The sequence below is a fragment of the Cupressus sempervirens genome, chromosome 8 (genome assembly GCF_028749045.1).
Source record: "Cupressus sempervirens isolate cs-2001-9-10 chromosome 8, ASM2874904v1, whole genome shotgun sequence".
Taxonomy (NCBI): domain Eukaryota; kingdom Viridiplantae; phylum Streptophyta; class Pinopsida; order Cupressales; family Cupressaceae; genus Cupressus; species Cupressus sempervirens.
This window is the reverse complement of record NC_143125.1, coordinates 34,869,482-34,886,204: the sequence shown is the minus strand read 5'-3', so window position 1 is coordinate 34,886,204 and position 16,723 is coordinate 34,869,482. Positions and strand designations below refer to the sequence as shown.

Genomic DNA, 16,723 nt, shown 5'->3' with positions numbered 1-16,723 from the left:
ATATTGAACTTGTTTTCAATTACAAATGAGTGAAAAACTACTTATCAGATCTCTAAATTTAGTGCTATGCACATTTTCAGAATTATTTCGTAAATATATGAATTTTCTTAAGCTTAGAAATTTGGTAACGTTTTATGAGTTTCTGCCAAGTCGCTGGGTCAACTTTGAGTCTGCCAAGTTTTGCCAAGTCACAAACTTTCAAACTATGGATAAGGACCATGAAAGGGTTTCACAAACTTAAAACATATAAAATCAAACTGTACTTCCATTATTGACAATTTCTAACCTATCTGAACATTTAGTGACTGATATATAGCTCACTGCCATAGAATATGATTTGAAAAAATGATAAACTATGCTAGTATTTATTACATCACCGAAAATAATTATGAAAATCATCAATATACTGTGGTCTGAAGCCAATGATTATTAAAGAAACCAGTATAACAGCTGAACCTATATATCACAAAACTCATGGAGATTCAGTTGACGCCATAGTACCCTTCAATTCTATTACATCAAAATTATGGCACATAACATGACATTGAAAATAAAAACTAAAATGTTTTCAATAAAGAAATATAACTTGAGGAACCCAAAAAGAAAAACAAGATCTAATTTTAATGAGGTCTATGCAGTAAAAAGGAGCCAAAAACGAACTGTATATTGTGAGTCCTGTGTTGAAGCACAATAACTGAAAAAACGCTTTTAATTCAGGTTCTAGATACAAGTCACAATCTTTACCAAAATTAAGAGACCTGATTCAGTTGTCCATAACAGATAAAAATTGCTACCCATGTTATCGCATGTGAAAGAAATGCCATGGTTGTGATGTCTACCCTCAGCTTCTGCTGCAGTCCAGGATACTGTACCTGATATTCAAATATTGTAAAACATGGGTGCCAGAGAATAGTTAGTTCATAAAAATGTATAAGCACAAAAGCCTACAGATAAATCCAAAAGCAGTAGACAGATAATATTCTAATCATAAGCTATTGCAGCTTCATCATTTTGGATCAATTATCTCAAGAGATTTTATCTTCATTTAACCTTGCATTGCATTTCACCCACCTTTCCCTTCTGCTAATTCTTATGCTCTTTCCCCTTCCCCTTCTACCACTCCTTTGTGTGCATCCAACAAAGAGATTAAAAAATAAATACAAACTAAGACCAACATATGTAAAGAATAAGCCGACTCTATGATGCAAGGGCTTTTTGGGGTCATAACTTTTGACTCGAATGTGAGTTTTTGCTGAAATTTTTAGGGTGGCTTCATTAGGAGGAGTTAGGTGGTTCATCAATTCAGCTCTACTCTATTGGTGGCCAGAAAAAATTGTTTTCAAGAGCCAGGAAATCTGTTTAGATCCCTAAAATTAGCTTTACATATTTTTTCTGTTTTTTTTTTTTTTTGTTTTGTTTCTTGTAATAACTTTGAATAGGTGTTTGCAAATTCAAAGATTAGTTGGCAGTTTTACTTGTCGTACTTTAAGGAAAATTCAGTTTAGTTTTCAGCATTCTAGGAGTTGTTTTGGAAGGTTACCAAAATGGCAAATTTCAAAAGTTAGAAAAATCTGTCGAAAAGGGTAATTTCCTGTTTTTCTAGCTTAGAGGGTTTTTAGTTATTTAAGGAGCTACCGAACTTTCTAGAGGGAGGGTTGATGAAGGAAAAGTCAGTAATCTGTATATATCTTTTGTGTCTTCTTTCATTCTTAATCTTGTATTAGTGTGTATTGATACTTGATGCTGCATCATTTAGTATCAGAGCGGCAAGAAAGTAGGGAGAAGACATGGAATAGGTAATACAAAGTTGCTGAGGGACATGCAGACCCTCCAAAGGCAAGCTGCAGTAACTACAGAACTTCTTACTCATCAAGGGCTGAGACAAAGAGGACATAATTTAGATGAAGAAGCAAACCAGGAAGGAGAATCTCACCAACATGCAGAAAATGAAGAAGAGGGAGAACAAGAAAATGAACTTTCTTTTGAAGAAAGAGTGATCAGAGCATCAAAAAGTCAAGAAATGAAAGTGTCGAGATTGAGGTACCTGATTATGTAGGAAGTCTTTAACCACATGAGTTAATGAATTAGTTGAATAGCATTGGGAATTCTTTGAATGGAAGCATATGGAAGATGGAAAGAAGGTAAAAATTGTCCATGCAAAGTTGAAAGAGCATGCAATGATCTGGTGGGATCACTTGCAAGAAAAGAGAACCCAAAAAGGAAAGGAGGAAATAAGGACATGGAAAAAGATGGAGAAGAAACTAAGAGGGAAATTCCTTGCTTTAGATTATACATAGACCCTTTTCTGAAATTTTCAGAGTTGAAGGCAAAGTCTATCTACTGTAGAAGACTATACAAACGAATTCTACAAGCTATCCATTCGGGTAGATCCTAATGAAATGGACAAACAAATGGCTGTGAGGTAAGTTAATCAATTGATGTTTTCTCTTCAGGTTGAGTTGAGCATGCATCGAATCACTAGCATGAAAGAGGCATACCAGCTTGCCTTGAAAGCAGAACAAAAGTAAAGCCACCAATATTTCCAAACGAATAGAGAAACAAGGAGAGATACATCACCCCCCTCTTGTGGTGGTTCAAGTTAGGTCTGGGGAGATTCATCACAAGGAATAGAAAAACAAGAAGATACCCGCCAGAATTTATCAAATCCACAGAGAGGGTGAGGATTTCAGCAAAGTATAGGTTATGGTAGTGGCAAAGGATGGGAAGGTCAGAGAAGGCCATTTACTTGTTTTAGATGTGGAGAAGAGGGCCACCAAGCATTTGACTGTTCTGATTATATCCTGCAAGATGGGAATTGAGGACCACCTCGAGTGATACTAGTTCAACCTAAGAATGAAGGAGCAGAGCATGAAGTGCGTTCAAATGTTGGAGAAAGCCTCATAATGAGAAGAATGATGGTGATTCCAGCAAATGAGAAGGTACTGGAAAAAGGCCCTGAAAACTCGTGGCTCAGACCCAACATAGTTCACACAAGATGTACTTCAGGTGGAAAGGTATGTCAAGTAATTGTATATGGTGGTAGCTGTGAGTATATGGTCTCTAAAGAGATGGTGGATAAGTTAAATTTGAAGTGTGGGAAGCATCCTCGTCCCTATCGTATTGCATGGTTTAAAAAGGAAAATGAAGTTATAGTAGATAAGAGATGGTGTCATGCATTGGTAGTAAGAAAAGGGGAAAAAGACTTATCAATACCACAAGAGGCAACTATAATATTGGAAGAATTTTTTGATGTTATTCCAAAAGAGTTACCTGATGATCTCCCACCAAAAAGAGATATCCAAAATCATATTGATCTCATCCCAGAAGCAAGTCTTCCCAATCAAGCAGCTTATCATTTAAATCCAACACAACATGCATAGTTGAACAGACAAGTAATAGAACTAATGCAAAAAGGTTTGGTTGGAGAAGGCATTAGCCTATACGCAGTACCTGCATCATTGACTCCAAAGAAGGATGGCACATGGAGGATGTGCACTAATACAAGAGCAATTAATAAGATTATTATTAAGAACCGGTTTCTTATTCCTCACATAGAGCACATGTTGGATGAGCTAGTAGGGGCTAAGTACTTCAGCAAGATTGATCTACGAAGTGGCTATAGATTTGCATACGAGAAGGGGATGAATGGAAGACAACTTTTAAGACAAGGGATGGTTTGTATGAATGGATGGCTATGCCATTCGAGGTTTCCAATGCACCTAGTACATTCATGCGGTTGATGAATATTGTAAAGTTTCATCTAATTTCTTATCTCTAAATCAGACTTTTAATTCAGTCTGTAAATGCTGAGAATGGTCTTCTAAGAATTCTGAATATTGATGAAGTTAACACCTATCTTGATGTAGATCCAATAATGAATAATCGACCTTTGAATGTGAGGGAGTATCTCTGATATAATTCACAAGATATAGATGCTTATAGGAGCAGACTTTGTTGTAACTGTGTGTCCTCAATCTACATCGATAACCTCCCTATATATCCTTCCTAAAGCGTATGCCTCTCAAAGGGACATAACCCTTCCTAAACTAGCACTAACTAAACTCCCTCTAAGTTGACGATTTGGGAAGACAAATTTAATAACACCTAACTAACTATGTGTTAGTTTAGTTAAGCATTATACTGTTGCTTCATGAGAAGTCGCCGGCGCCTATAGGAAGAGTTATATGTAATATAATGCCAGTTTAGACATATATTATAATAAGAAGAGCAAGTACGGTCTGCACTATCAAACATGTAGGTTATCTGGTTAATATTCTTAACACTCCCTCTTAACCTGATAATCCTACATAGAGATATTATATCTAGCAACACCAATATAGATGAATAAGAAAGAATTAATACTCTATATCTGTCTGATTCTTCTTAGTATGTGGTATCATAGAACACATGATACAAAGTCATATTACTAAACCTGTGATATGAAAAATCACTACTACTAGTGATATTATACATATATAGGATAAATTTGAAGAGTAATATCTTCATTTATCCAAGTTGTGATTTCATAGAAACTGGTATTTCTATATCACAACAAGATCTTGAGTTTAAAGATCTACCAAAATACAGGATAAACTTGGAGAATGCTAAGATTCTTCCTTTATCCAATTTGTGACTCATGAACATAGCAATGTCAACATCACAATATGATCTAAAACTCATCTAGATCTTACAGTAAAATACACTGTTTAGTACATTATCTAAGAGATCGTCATCTCTCATAAGGCCTTTTATATAAGTGTTCATTATTTCAGAGATTGTCACCTCTTTAAATAATGAATACGCATGGTGGAGCCCATAACAATCAATAGCCTAACAAAATAAAATTATTTTATTAATAATCAATAGAGTACAAATGGATTACAACTCAAACATACCAAGTCTCCTCCTAAAATGTTCTATCTTCACTCTAGATAGAGGTTTGGTGAGTATGTCTGCTGTCTAATCTGCAATGCAAATGTATTCCAATTTTACAAAATTCTTATCTACCATTTCTCTTACATAATGGTAAGGAATCTCAATATGCTTGGACTTGTCATGGAAAACGGGATTCACTAAGAGCTTGATGGAACTTTGATTATCACAATGAATAATCATGGGATTCATAGTTTGCCCAAATAATCCCACTAGTAACTTCCTCAGCCAGACTACTTCTCGAGAGGCCATCGCTGCTGCAATGTATTCGTAACTTCCTCAGCCAGACTACTTCTCGAGAGGCCATCGCTGCTGCAATGTATTCGGCTTCTATGGAACTCTATGCTACTAAAGACTGCTTTCTACATATCCAAGATATCATTGCTGATCCTAAACTGAAACAGCATCCTGAAATACTTTTCCTGTCTTTAACACTTCCACCCCAATCTAAATCGGTGAATCCATGTAAGTCTAAAGCAACTTTCTCATATTTGAGTCCAAAATTAAGAGTGCCTTGTAAGTATCTCATAATGTGTTTAACCGCAACTAGGTGAATCTCCTTTGGTTCACACATAAACTGACTTAAGGCATTAACTGCATAACAAATATCCAGTCTTGTATTTACTAAGTACATAAGGGACCCAATCATCTGTCTGTAGAGAGTAGAATCTATTGAAGGCGATTCTGTTGCTGCTTTCTTAAGTTTATGTAGATTAGTCTCCATTGGAGAAGACATAGATTTACAATTCCACACTCCAAATCTCTTCAAAATGTCAGATGTATAATTTCCTTGATTAAGTATGATATTATCAGAATTTTTTCGTACTTCCAATCCTAGGAAGTAATGTAGGAGTCTCAAATCTTTCATTTCAAATTCTCTAGTTAGATCTTTCTTGCACTGATCTATGAGATGATCATCACCTGTTATTAGTAAATCATCGACATACAATATCAGAATTACCATATCATCTTTATCTCTTTTATAATATAAATTTGGATTAGCTTCATTCTTGGAGAATCCTAAGCTGGTGAGATATTTATCTATTCTTTCATATCAGGCCTTGGGAGCCCATTTAAGCCCATAGAGAGCTTTCTTGAGCCTACAAACAAAAGCGTTAGGATCATGAGTTTCAAATCTTTCAGGTTGCTCCAAATATACTTCTTCTAATTTCTTTCCATTTAGGAATGTTGTTTTCACATCCATTTGATGTACCTTCCATCCCTTTGATGCGGCAATTGCTAAGACTGCTCTTACGGAGGTATATCTGGCAACAAGAGCAAAGGTTTCTTCATAATCAATCCCTTCTTTCTGAGAAAATCCTCCGACTACAAATCTAGCTTTATACTTCTCAATACTACCGTCAGCAGCATGCTTTATTTTAAATATCCACTTGGAAGAAACCATAGATTTTCCTTTAGGTCTTGGAACAATTTCCCAAACATCATTTTTCATAATAAATTGGTATTCTTCTGCCATAGCCTCTTTCCAAGCTGTATGTTTAATAGCATCAAAAGGATTGGTTGGCTCTATTTTGGATAAATCACTCATGTTTGTTGTATAACTAGGGAATCTTTTAGGTCTTTTGCTTTCTCTGACTGTTCCGGAAGGTGCAGCAAAGTCTTGAGCTACTTCAACTGTTTTAATGGCCCAAAGTGGTCTTTTCTTTGAATTTTCTTCAAAGTTCATATTTTGAATTTCATCTTCAATTTCTTCCAAGTTCTCCCTCCAGGACCGAGATTCACTATTTCTTTCAGAACTAGATAAAGGAGAAGGTTCATCAAAACTTATGGCTCTTTTGAAAGCAAAATCCTCTTCAAAGATTACATCTTTGCTAAGTTCAATATTTTTCTATCCAAGTATGAAAATCCTATATGCCTTAGATGTTTCACTATACCCTACAAAAATACCTTTCCTCCCAGAGGGTTCTCACTTGGTTCTCTTTTCTTTTGGAACATGGATATATAATGGACATCTAAAAATTCTAAGATGACTTATATTGGGTTTTACTTTAGTAAATACTTCTTCAGGGGTTTTATCTTTAAGATAGAAGTGAGGGCTTCAATTTTGAATATATACAGTAGTACAAGAGGCTTTTGCTCAAAGATAATATTCTAGATTTTGATTAAAAATCATAGCTCTAGCAACTTCTATATTTGTCCTATTCTTTCTTTCTGCTACCCCGTTTTGATTCGAATTATAAGGAAGAGTGTACTCCCTCTTAATCCCTGATTCTTTACAAAACCTTTTAAATAAATCTGAGGTATATTCTCCTCCATTATTAGTGCTAAGGGTTTTAATTTTATGCCTTGAAAAGTTTTCAATTAATGTTTTGAATTCTTTAAACCTTTGTAAGATTTCTTTTGATTCCTTGCATTTTTTTAAAAAAATCCATGTTTTCCAAGAGAAGTCATCTATGAACAAGATATAATACCAGAATCCTCCAAGAGAAGGAACAGACATGGGTCCACATAAATCTGAATGAATTCATTCTAGTACATTATTTGTTTTCCTAGTACTATCATGAAAGGTACTTCGGGTGTTCTTACCCAGAGCACACCCTTTGCAAATACTTGGGTGGTCTTTATTTAGTTTAGGTAATGCAGTAACCATCTTCTCCATAGTAGATAAAGTTTTGAAATTTAGATGCCTTAATCTTCTATGCCATATTTTATTTGTATCTACAGCTTCATTAACTAGGGCTTGATTAGATCAACTAGGTTTTGTATTCAATTCATACAAATATCCTTTTCTTTGACCAATTAACTTTGCTTTCTTGATAGAGGAGTTCTTAGCCCAAGTTAATACTTAGCCATCCACGAATGCAACATTGTGCCCATCATCTTCAAGTGTTGTAATTGAGATTAGGTTTCTTTTAATTCCTAGTATATAGAGTACACCTTTAAGAAGAAGAGTATTTCCTGATTTTAGTTTTAAAGTACAATTTCCAATTCCTTCAACGGAGTGTGATGAATTATCACTAATGGTAACTTCACCGTTAACCTTCTCTGATAAAGAATCTAGAGTTTATTTGTATCTCGTTATATGTCAAGAAGATCCACTATCAATTACGCATGCTTTATTTGAAATTTCATTTGATAGAGAGGAATACAAAACATGGTTCTTAGGATCATAAGTATCTTCTCTAATAACATTTGTACAATTTGCTTGTTGTTTGGAATATTCAAGACAATTAGATCTATAATGTCCAAATTTTTCACATTTAAAACACTTTATTTTAGATAGATCTTTCTTGAGTTTTCCATTCTTTTGATTTCCCTTTTTCTTCTTAAAATGCTTCTTCTTTCCCTTATAGGAGTTTGTATGAAGAACATGAAGTTCTTCATCTTTTTCTTTTGGTTTCCCTCCTTTCTTTAGTTTTTTGGATTCCTTTGGAAGACAATCGTTCAAGTCTGTTAAAGTCGAGAAGATTATCTTTGGCACTTACTCCTTGTGCAAATGTCTCCCATGAATCTGGCAATCCATCTATAGCCATAAGCGTTAATTTTGCGTCACTAATGGTGGTTCTTATGCTTGATAGTTCATCTCTAATGCCGGCAACTTTTAGGAAGTCAGAATTTATCAATTCTCCTTTCTTTATCTGAATGTGATTTAGTTGCCTTTTTAGTATGAGAACCCTAGTTGCATTGTTTACTTCATATGCATTTCGTAATGCATTCATCATATCAAAGGCAATTTGATGTTTTGTAAACATAGGTACGATATCATTTTTTACTCTATCCAAGATGATTTGAATAATCTATTTCCTCTGCTCTAGATAGATTTGTGAGGTTCAACTGGAGGTTGTTTGGATGCTCCATCAACAAATTGTTTTACATCGTTCTCTTCAAGAATCATCATGATTCTGAATTTTCAGGCATCAAAATGTTCCTTCCCATCAAACCTATCCTCGGGTCTGGTTGTGTATGCCATAGAAGATAGGAGATTGTTGCTTGATGCATACAAAGTCTAATTACTGAAATTTTGCAGAGCCTAGGTTTGATTACCAAAGCTCTGGTACCATGTAAAGTTTCTTCTAATCTCTTATTTCTAAATCAGACTTTTAATTCAGTCTTTAAATGTTGAGAATGGTCTTCTAAGAATTTTGAATATTAATGAAGTTAACACCTATCTTGATGTAGATCCAATAATGAATAATCGACCTTCGATTGTGCGGAAGTATCTCTGATATAATTCACAGGATATAGATGCTTAGAGGAGCAGACTTTGTTGTAACTGTGTGTCCTCAATTTGCATCGATAACCTCCCTATATATCCTTCCTAAAGGATATGACCCTCAAAGGGACATAACCCTTCCTAAACTAGCACTAACTAAACTCCCTCTAAGTCGGCGATCTGGGAAGATAAATTTAATAACACCTAACTAACTATGTGTTAGTTTAGTTAAGCATTATACTGTTCTTTCATAAGAAGTTGACGGCTCCTATAGGAAGAGTGATATATAATATAATGCCAGTTTAGAGATATATTATAATAAGAAGAGGAAGTACGGTCTATACTATCAAACCTATAGGTTATCTAGTTAATATTCTTAACAAATACTGTGTTGTGACCTTACATTGGTAAGTTTGTGATTGTTTATTTTGATGACATCTTGGTTTTCAGCAAAAACAAAGAACACCTAGAGCGCCTAAGGGTTATCTTGGCTGTGCTAAGAACAGAGAAGCTCTATGCAAATTTAAAGAACTGTAGATTCATGCATAATAGTTTGACCTTTTTAGGCTTTGTGATTTTTGAAGATGGTGTTCAAATAGACCCAAAGAAGGTAAAGGCAATTCTAGAACGGCCTAGTCCCACCAACATAACTTTCTATCCAAAGTTAATTAGAAATTTTAGTAACATTGTAGCACCCTTAACAAACTGCACCAAAGGAAGGGAATTTGCATGGACAGAAAATGCTGAGGAAAGTTTCAAGCTTTTGAAGAAGGTAACTTAGGCTCCTATATTTGCACTTCCAAATTTTGACAAAGTATTTGAAGTAGAATGCGATGCTTCAATAGGTGTTTGTTGTGAAGTTTTCACATCATCGCCCCAAAAATTTTGAGGACCCCCTTTTTTTGATCGCCTTGGCAAATTTTTTTGTTGAAGTTGTCCAAACATTTTACGCCTTGGACACCTTCGGGCTAACAGAGATGCGATTAGATTTGTTTTTTCACCCGGTCTTAACTTGATTTTCCGGATCTTGTAATTTTATCCTTAGGCCGAACAAATTTAAAAGACGATTTTTTTTTATGGTTAGAACCATACTTGGTGGGATAAAATTTACAATTTTAATTTTGGACTTAGACGATTTTATTTTGAAAATTGGATGTAATTATATAATCTTGAGCATTTTCAAAATGAAATTTTTTAGATTTAATTGTTTTGGAAAATCTTGAAATTTTTGGTGAAAAAGAAAATTTTGTGATAGTGAAATTAAACTTGAAAAATCGATTTTTAATGCCAGAAAAATAGTTTATTTTGAAAATAAAATTAAAATTGCATTGCAAAATCGAAAATGGATTAAATTGCAAAATTTTGCATTAAATTAGAAAAATTACCTTGAAGATTTTTTTAAAATATTAAAAATGATTGGTAAATTAAAATTGAAAAATCAATTTTAGCTTGCTAAACCCGATTTTAAATGATATTTTAATTACTAAAACATTATTAAATGAATTTTTTTTTTTTAACATCTCCAAGGCTTTCTTAATTTTATTTTGCAATTTTGGTCCTGATCGGCAATTAAATGTGCAAATTTCACTATAGACAATATTAATTTTGGCTTGGCATTTAGTTTGGGACCATTAATGAAATGCTAATTTAATCTTTGTCTCTTATAGGTGCTAGTCGGCCAACTTGGAGGAGTGAATGAAATGTGGTATAAGAGGGCTCCTCCCTCTCCCATTTCTCCATTCCATCACAACCTTCTTCTCTTTGGCAATTTTTTCCCTTGGAGCAGATTTCAAGTGCTTGGCAATTTTATCTTAAAGGAGCAGATTTTCTATGCTTTGGTGATTTTGCAAGGGCAAATTTTGGTGCTTAGCGATTTTTTGGAAAAATTTCAAGTGTTTGGCGATTTTCCAAAAGAGAGCAAATCTGAATATTTTCTGCCCTGGGCAATTTTATGGAGCAAATTCAGATTTTTTTCTTGCTTGGGCGATTTTGTGGAGGCTTGATTTTCTCTATAAGGGCTACAAATTTTGCACCATATCTGGGTAATTTTATTTGGCGGAGGATATGTGATCAAAAGTCTGATTTTTGGGTGGGCTGTTTCAAAGAGATTAAAATTCTGAGTTTTTTGCAAGAGGCTTGATTTCCTAAGGTCTGATCCGAATTCAAAGAAAGCCCGACTATTGGTAAAGGTAAAATTCAATTCATTTTAGAGCTGAAGGTTGGTTTAAAGGTGGATTCCACTCCTTGTTCTTGCTCAGTTTTGTTTCCCTTATGTTCTTCTTGCATTCATCATCCACCACTTCATCATCCCATCTATAGGTTGAAGTTTGGAGAAATAAGTGTGGATTCCATGATAAGACATTTGGCAAAGCAGAAATAAGCTAGACCATCCTAAGTTGAAGTAGGGAGATATGTGCAATCCATCCTAAGGTAATGAAGAGGCAGAAATAAGTGGTAGTCCCACCCCTAGGTTGAAGATTGGAGATTGATAAGTGTAGTGATAGGACTTGGTGAGGCAAAAATAAGCTAGATTCCATCGATAGGAAGAAGGTTGGAGATCGATAAGGGTAGGTCATATCACTTAGAACGAGGGGGCAAAAATAAGTGTTTAGGATGGTAGATGTTAGTGCAAGCAAGAACCCTAAGGGAACGAATACTAAAAAAGACAAGGAAGACATGATGCCTAAGACCATCTTTTTCTCGAAAGTGAGGCGAATAACCGATACCAATATCGGTACAATGAACATGATATAGCTAAAGGACAAACTGAAGGAAGGACAATCCCCCATGGCAAAGAAGATTTAAAAAACTAGAATTGTACACGTGGCAGCCTTCGCTCCTACCTTGCCTTGTCCAGAATTGGTCATGGAATGTGCAACCAAGTTTGATTTGGTTAGTAAATCCATCATTTTTGATAAAGGGAAGAGAGTGTTGGCCAACATCGGCGAACAAGTGATCGAAGAAGCATTTAACATCCCTCAGTACAAAAGCATGACAATAGCAATGATGGATCAGGCGGCCAAGTCATTTCAGGATAACCAAAAGGCTTATTTCATTCATCTAAAGCAAGATTGGCTACATGAAGGCAAGAAAGGAGTTACCAGATCATCAAGGCTCACCATGTCAGACTTCAAATCTGAGTATGGTGACCTCGTCTTGCTTCTCAGCCAGATCATGGGCCTAGCTCAAGATTGTATGAAAATCCTAGACTTAAGGCCTTAAGAGTAATTAACAATGGGCCGGGCAATGTTTGTTGCATCAATGCTATCCACAGCTTCATTTGCACAACAACAAAGACTATAAGATGTTTTATGATGCCTTTGCCATGAAAACGGTAAGGATATTGCAAAGGACACCTACTAAGAGACTCTCAGTGGAAGCAGAAGCAAAAGTTAAGAAGTATGGGAGTTGGTTCATCCAATTTCCGTAATTCACATATATTAGAATAGCAAGAAGTACGGTTTGTCCCAAGAGACTTCCAAGTCACCCACCCAACAAGATAGTTTTGGTGGAATTGGCTAGGCAACTTGAGCATTATGACAGAATGATGAAACTCAAAGGTGAGATAGGCATTACCTTCTCATTTGGAATTGGCAATGATAGTTGTCCCAATTCTGTCGCCTTTGCAGTTGCGGAGAAGAATTGGAATGGTATCATCTAGCATGGTATAGAGAAAGGCAAGGATTTGATCGTAATGGTCTTATCAAGGCATCTCACTGAGGTATATTTAAACATGTTCCTACTATAGAGGATTTCTACGCCAATGCACGAGATGACTTCCACATGAGAAAGCTAGCTTTCTCAAGATTGTCAGTGAACATGATAAGGACAATCAAATGGAGAGGCCTCGATATTCCCAATCAACTAGAGGATGATGAAAATGTGTTGAGAGAAGATTATAATACAGTGGAGAGAAAGAACAGAGTTGAATCAAGTGGATTGGAACAGTCATCTGGATCCTTCCTTGGAGGCAGTTACAAGGGCAGTTGATCTGCACACCGAGTCATGGTACAATGGAAAGCTAAGGAAATTACAAAGCCAAAGAATACACCTTACTTATGAGAAGATGAAGCCAAAGGAAGGTCCAGCGGAGTCAGTCGAACAGAGCTGCAAAGGAAGTAGCCAGTAGCAAGGAACAGTTAGAAGCAAGAAGAGAGGTTTGGGGGTTGAAAAGGGTAAAGAACATCAGGAACCTTCGGCAAAGAGACAAAATACAACGCCATCAAGAGAGAGCATAATTGAGGCTAAGAGCCAAGAAGGTAATACAATTGGACAAGGGGCCATGGTAGAGGTGAGCTCTGATTCAAAATCAAGTGGTTACAGCAATAGCACCGAGTACTCTCCTCTTTTAGAGAATCAACGTGGAGATGACATGGCAATTACTAGTGGAGAAGAAGATGGGCCAATTGATATAAAGGAAGTAAGCCAAGCGCCCATGGTCATTGGTGATGATCGGCTAATTGAACCAAATCCAGATTTGGGGAGATGCACCGCACCACTATGGTTAAGGCAAATGCTTATGCCAAGAGGCGAGGTAGTGACTGTCCAAACAGTTGAAGACATCTAAGGTTTAGTAGAAAAGGGTGATAGCGAAAAACCAAAAACAAATTGGAGAAACGATGGCAAAGGTAACCAAGAGCGACAATGATGGTCACGTAAAAGTTTAGATTGCGATACCAATGGTTAACAAGGCATTGGATGAGATTGCAACTCAAGAATACGAGATAGTAGAGCATAACTTAGGAAGAAACACAGATGACATGGAATGTGAGGAGATCCAAGAAGGCATAGTTTCAATCAGAGAAAGGTTGAGTAAGGTAAATGAAAAGATCATTAAGTTGGAGGCCAAGAACAAGTATTGGAGAAATTGCCAACCTATCCAATAGTTGCATCAGGCAGCCCTTCCAAGACAGCTGGAGCAACACAAAAGAGATATCGGCTCGGCTACGTGAAGTCAAGGATTGGATCCATGATACAATCCAAGATGAGCGAAATTTCTTGCCTTCCTTTGTCTTGACATTCAGGCATTAGTGGCTATTAGAGATAAATTCAGAACATTTGAAGGTGAATGGAAGGATTTCCTTCCAGTCACGGATTTAGCTATTCCCAGACTACAGGCATTCATTGAGCTACCAAAGAAATATTTGGAAAGGGCCAAGTTGATTGATGAAGGAGGATTGAGTACGGTAGAGTCTTGGTTTGTTGCCTTGACTATCAGATTGAGAATACTTGAAGAGATACAGAGCGAGATTGCACAGCACAGCCCAGGCATTCACTTCCATTTCAACCATGATGAGCGACGTTGGGGCTGCGCTTGATTTTAAAGATATCAAAGAGGAGAACATCAACGAGACAAATTTCAAATCGAGATTGGATAAGTTGGGGAAGGTTGTCATCAAGAAGAAACACTTGGGCACCCTTGCCTCCCTTATTGCCTTTATCGGATATGCAAAAGAGTATGAGAAGGACCATGAGAAGACACTGCAAGCAGCAAGTAGCATGATGAATTCAGCTAAGCTCAAGATGAAACGCACACCTTGTCCTCCCATGAAAGAAGTTGACGACAAGCTAGCCAAGTTCATTACTTTGGCTAAAAGGATGAAAGAAAAGGGTAAAACTATATTAGAAGATCATTTGATGTAAGCCCAAGTAGCAATTTCTCTTTCTTCTTGGATAGGACAAGTGTCTAATTCTAATTGCCTACCATTTTGGTGCCTTCTCATTGGTTGCCACTTCTTTTTTTTCATTGGTCCATTGATGAGGTGTCGTCTTCTCATTGGCCAATGGGGTGGCAACCATAATTAGGGTTTCTAGGATCCAATCTAGATCGTTGGTTTTGCCTCTTCATCTCTACCATCGGTTGTAAATTTTGGCCTCTATATAAGACCATTTGCTCTCATTTGTAAAGGGTCGGAGAAAATTGTTGCTAAGATAATGCCAAAATTGCTTTTCTTTCTCATTGTTGTGACTTGCGTGGTGATTAAGAACTTTTGGTATTGTTGCATGGTTTCTACTTCCACTAGTTAGAATAAGATTTTCTTTGAAGTTGCTAAAGTAGATTTCATTTCAAGAAGGTTGTTAAGTAGAGAGAGAAGTAGATGGATAGTTGCATGGTAGTATTAGTGGATGTTTGATAGGGATTTATAACTAGGCCACTAGCATCCTAATAGCTTGTTGGGAAGCCTTGCATGGTAAACTAGTTCCTTTCCCTTGAATCATTGCATCTATGGAAGTGGAGCTACTAGTTAGCTTTCATTAGATTCGATCCCCATCCATTGGCTAATCTTTCCATTCATAGGAGTAGGAGTAGAATAGCAAGTAGTTTAGTAGTTGTAGTTTTGAAGAAGAAAGTTAGGAAGGCGTAAGTCATAAGAACATTCACCCTCCATCACCATCACCATCTCCATCAACATGATCTGAAACTCATACAAAACCATCACCACCATCATCCCACCAAAAGTCCAAGTTGTCCTCAAACAAATAGCGTAAAGCCGCCTACGTGATTACCAGCAAATCACATTGATATACTGAGTTAGTATCCACAGGTGTAAGGAACATTGGAGTTTTTCTTATGTCTTCATGAGTATTAACTTTTCAAGAGAGGAATTGAGGATTTGATATTCCATATCAAGTGTTCGATTGTTGTATGTTATGTAGTTGTACAAAACTGACATCAACAGTGTTGTTCTTAGTCAGACAAGTAAAGCTTTAGCTTTCTTTAGTAAAATTTGAATGAAGTATGGAAGGACTATTCTACCTATGATCTCGAATCCTATGCAATTGTTTAAGCATTAAGGCACTAGAGACACTATCTGGTCCCACAAGAGTTATTATTATTTACCGATCATATTTCTCTAAAATACCTCAACACACAAAAGAAGTTGAATAGTAGGCATGCCAAGTATGTCTCTTTCTTATAGAGATATACATTTGTTCTGAAGCGTAAGTCTGGAAAATAAAACCAGGTTGTTGATGCTTTGAGCAGATGTGCTACACTATTAACCACAAAACTGAAGTCATTAATTATGATGCTATTAAGACTTTATATGAGAATGATGATGAATTTTGGGAAATTGTAGAACAGCTAATGGCTTCATCTTTTAGTATACAAGATCATGTGAAAGGTGACTATTTTATTCAAGATGGTTATCTTTTTAAAGGGAAACAACTGTGATACTAGTTAGCCCTATGTGGGAAAATATTATTAGGGAATTTCACAATGGTGCATTGACAGGGCACTTTCGAAAGGACAAGACAATAAACATAGTTTCAAATAAGTATTATTGGTCAAATATGAAGAAGGACATCACTAAAAATGTGGCAAGGTGTAGAATTTTTCAAGCGGCTAAAGGACATTCACTGAATACAGGCTTGTACATGCCCTTAATAGTACCTACTGAACCATGGATTGATTTTGTAATATCCCTTCTCCTATCTTGAGTATTTGATGCTTAAAATCTGTAAAAAAATGTTAGTAGATGGAAAAGAAAACATAAACATATATGAGTATAAAAGAATTATTAAAAATTAACAAGATGAATATTATTAAATCATCTAAGTACTAATTCCCATACTAAACCCACCTAATCCTTTGAAGGAGGCTCTACTCAGATTTAC

General features: G+C 36.0%; 1 protein-coding gene across 3 annotated transcripts in view; it reads right to left on the bottom strand.

Annotated features, from left to right (window-relative positions):
• Positions 1-16,723, bottom strand: part of LOC149541455 (Protein kinase superfamily protein) — a 144,622-nt gene that overhangs the window by 47,409 nt on the left and 80,490 nt on the right. For 2 of the 3 annotated variants that reach the window (XM_089796712.1, XM_089796714.1), the window contains exon 6: positions 759-872. In XM_089796712.1, coding sequence (XP_089652838.1) covers positions 759-872 — 114 coding nt within the window. The remainder of the gene's footprint in view (positions 1-758; positions 873-16,723) is intronic. The other variant, XM_089796713.1, reaches the window with a different exon arrangement.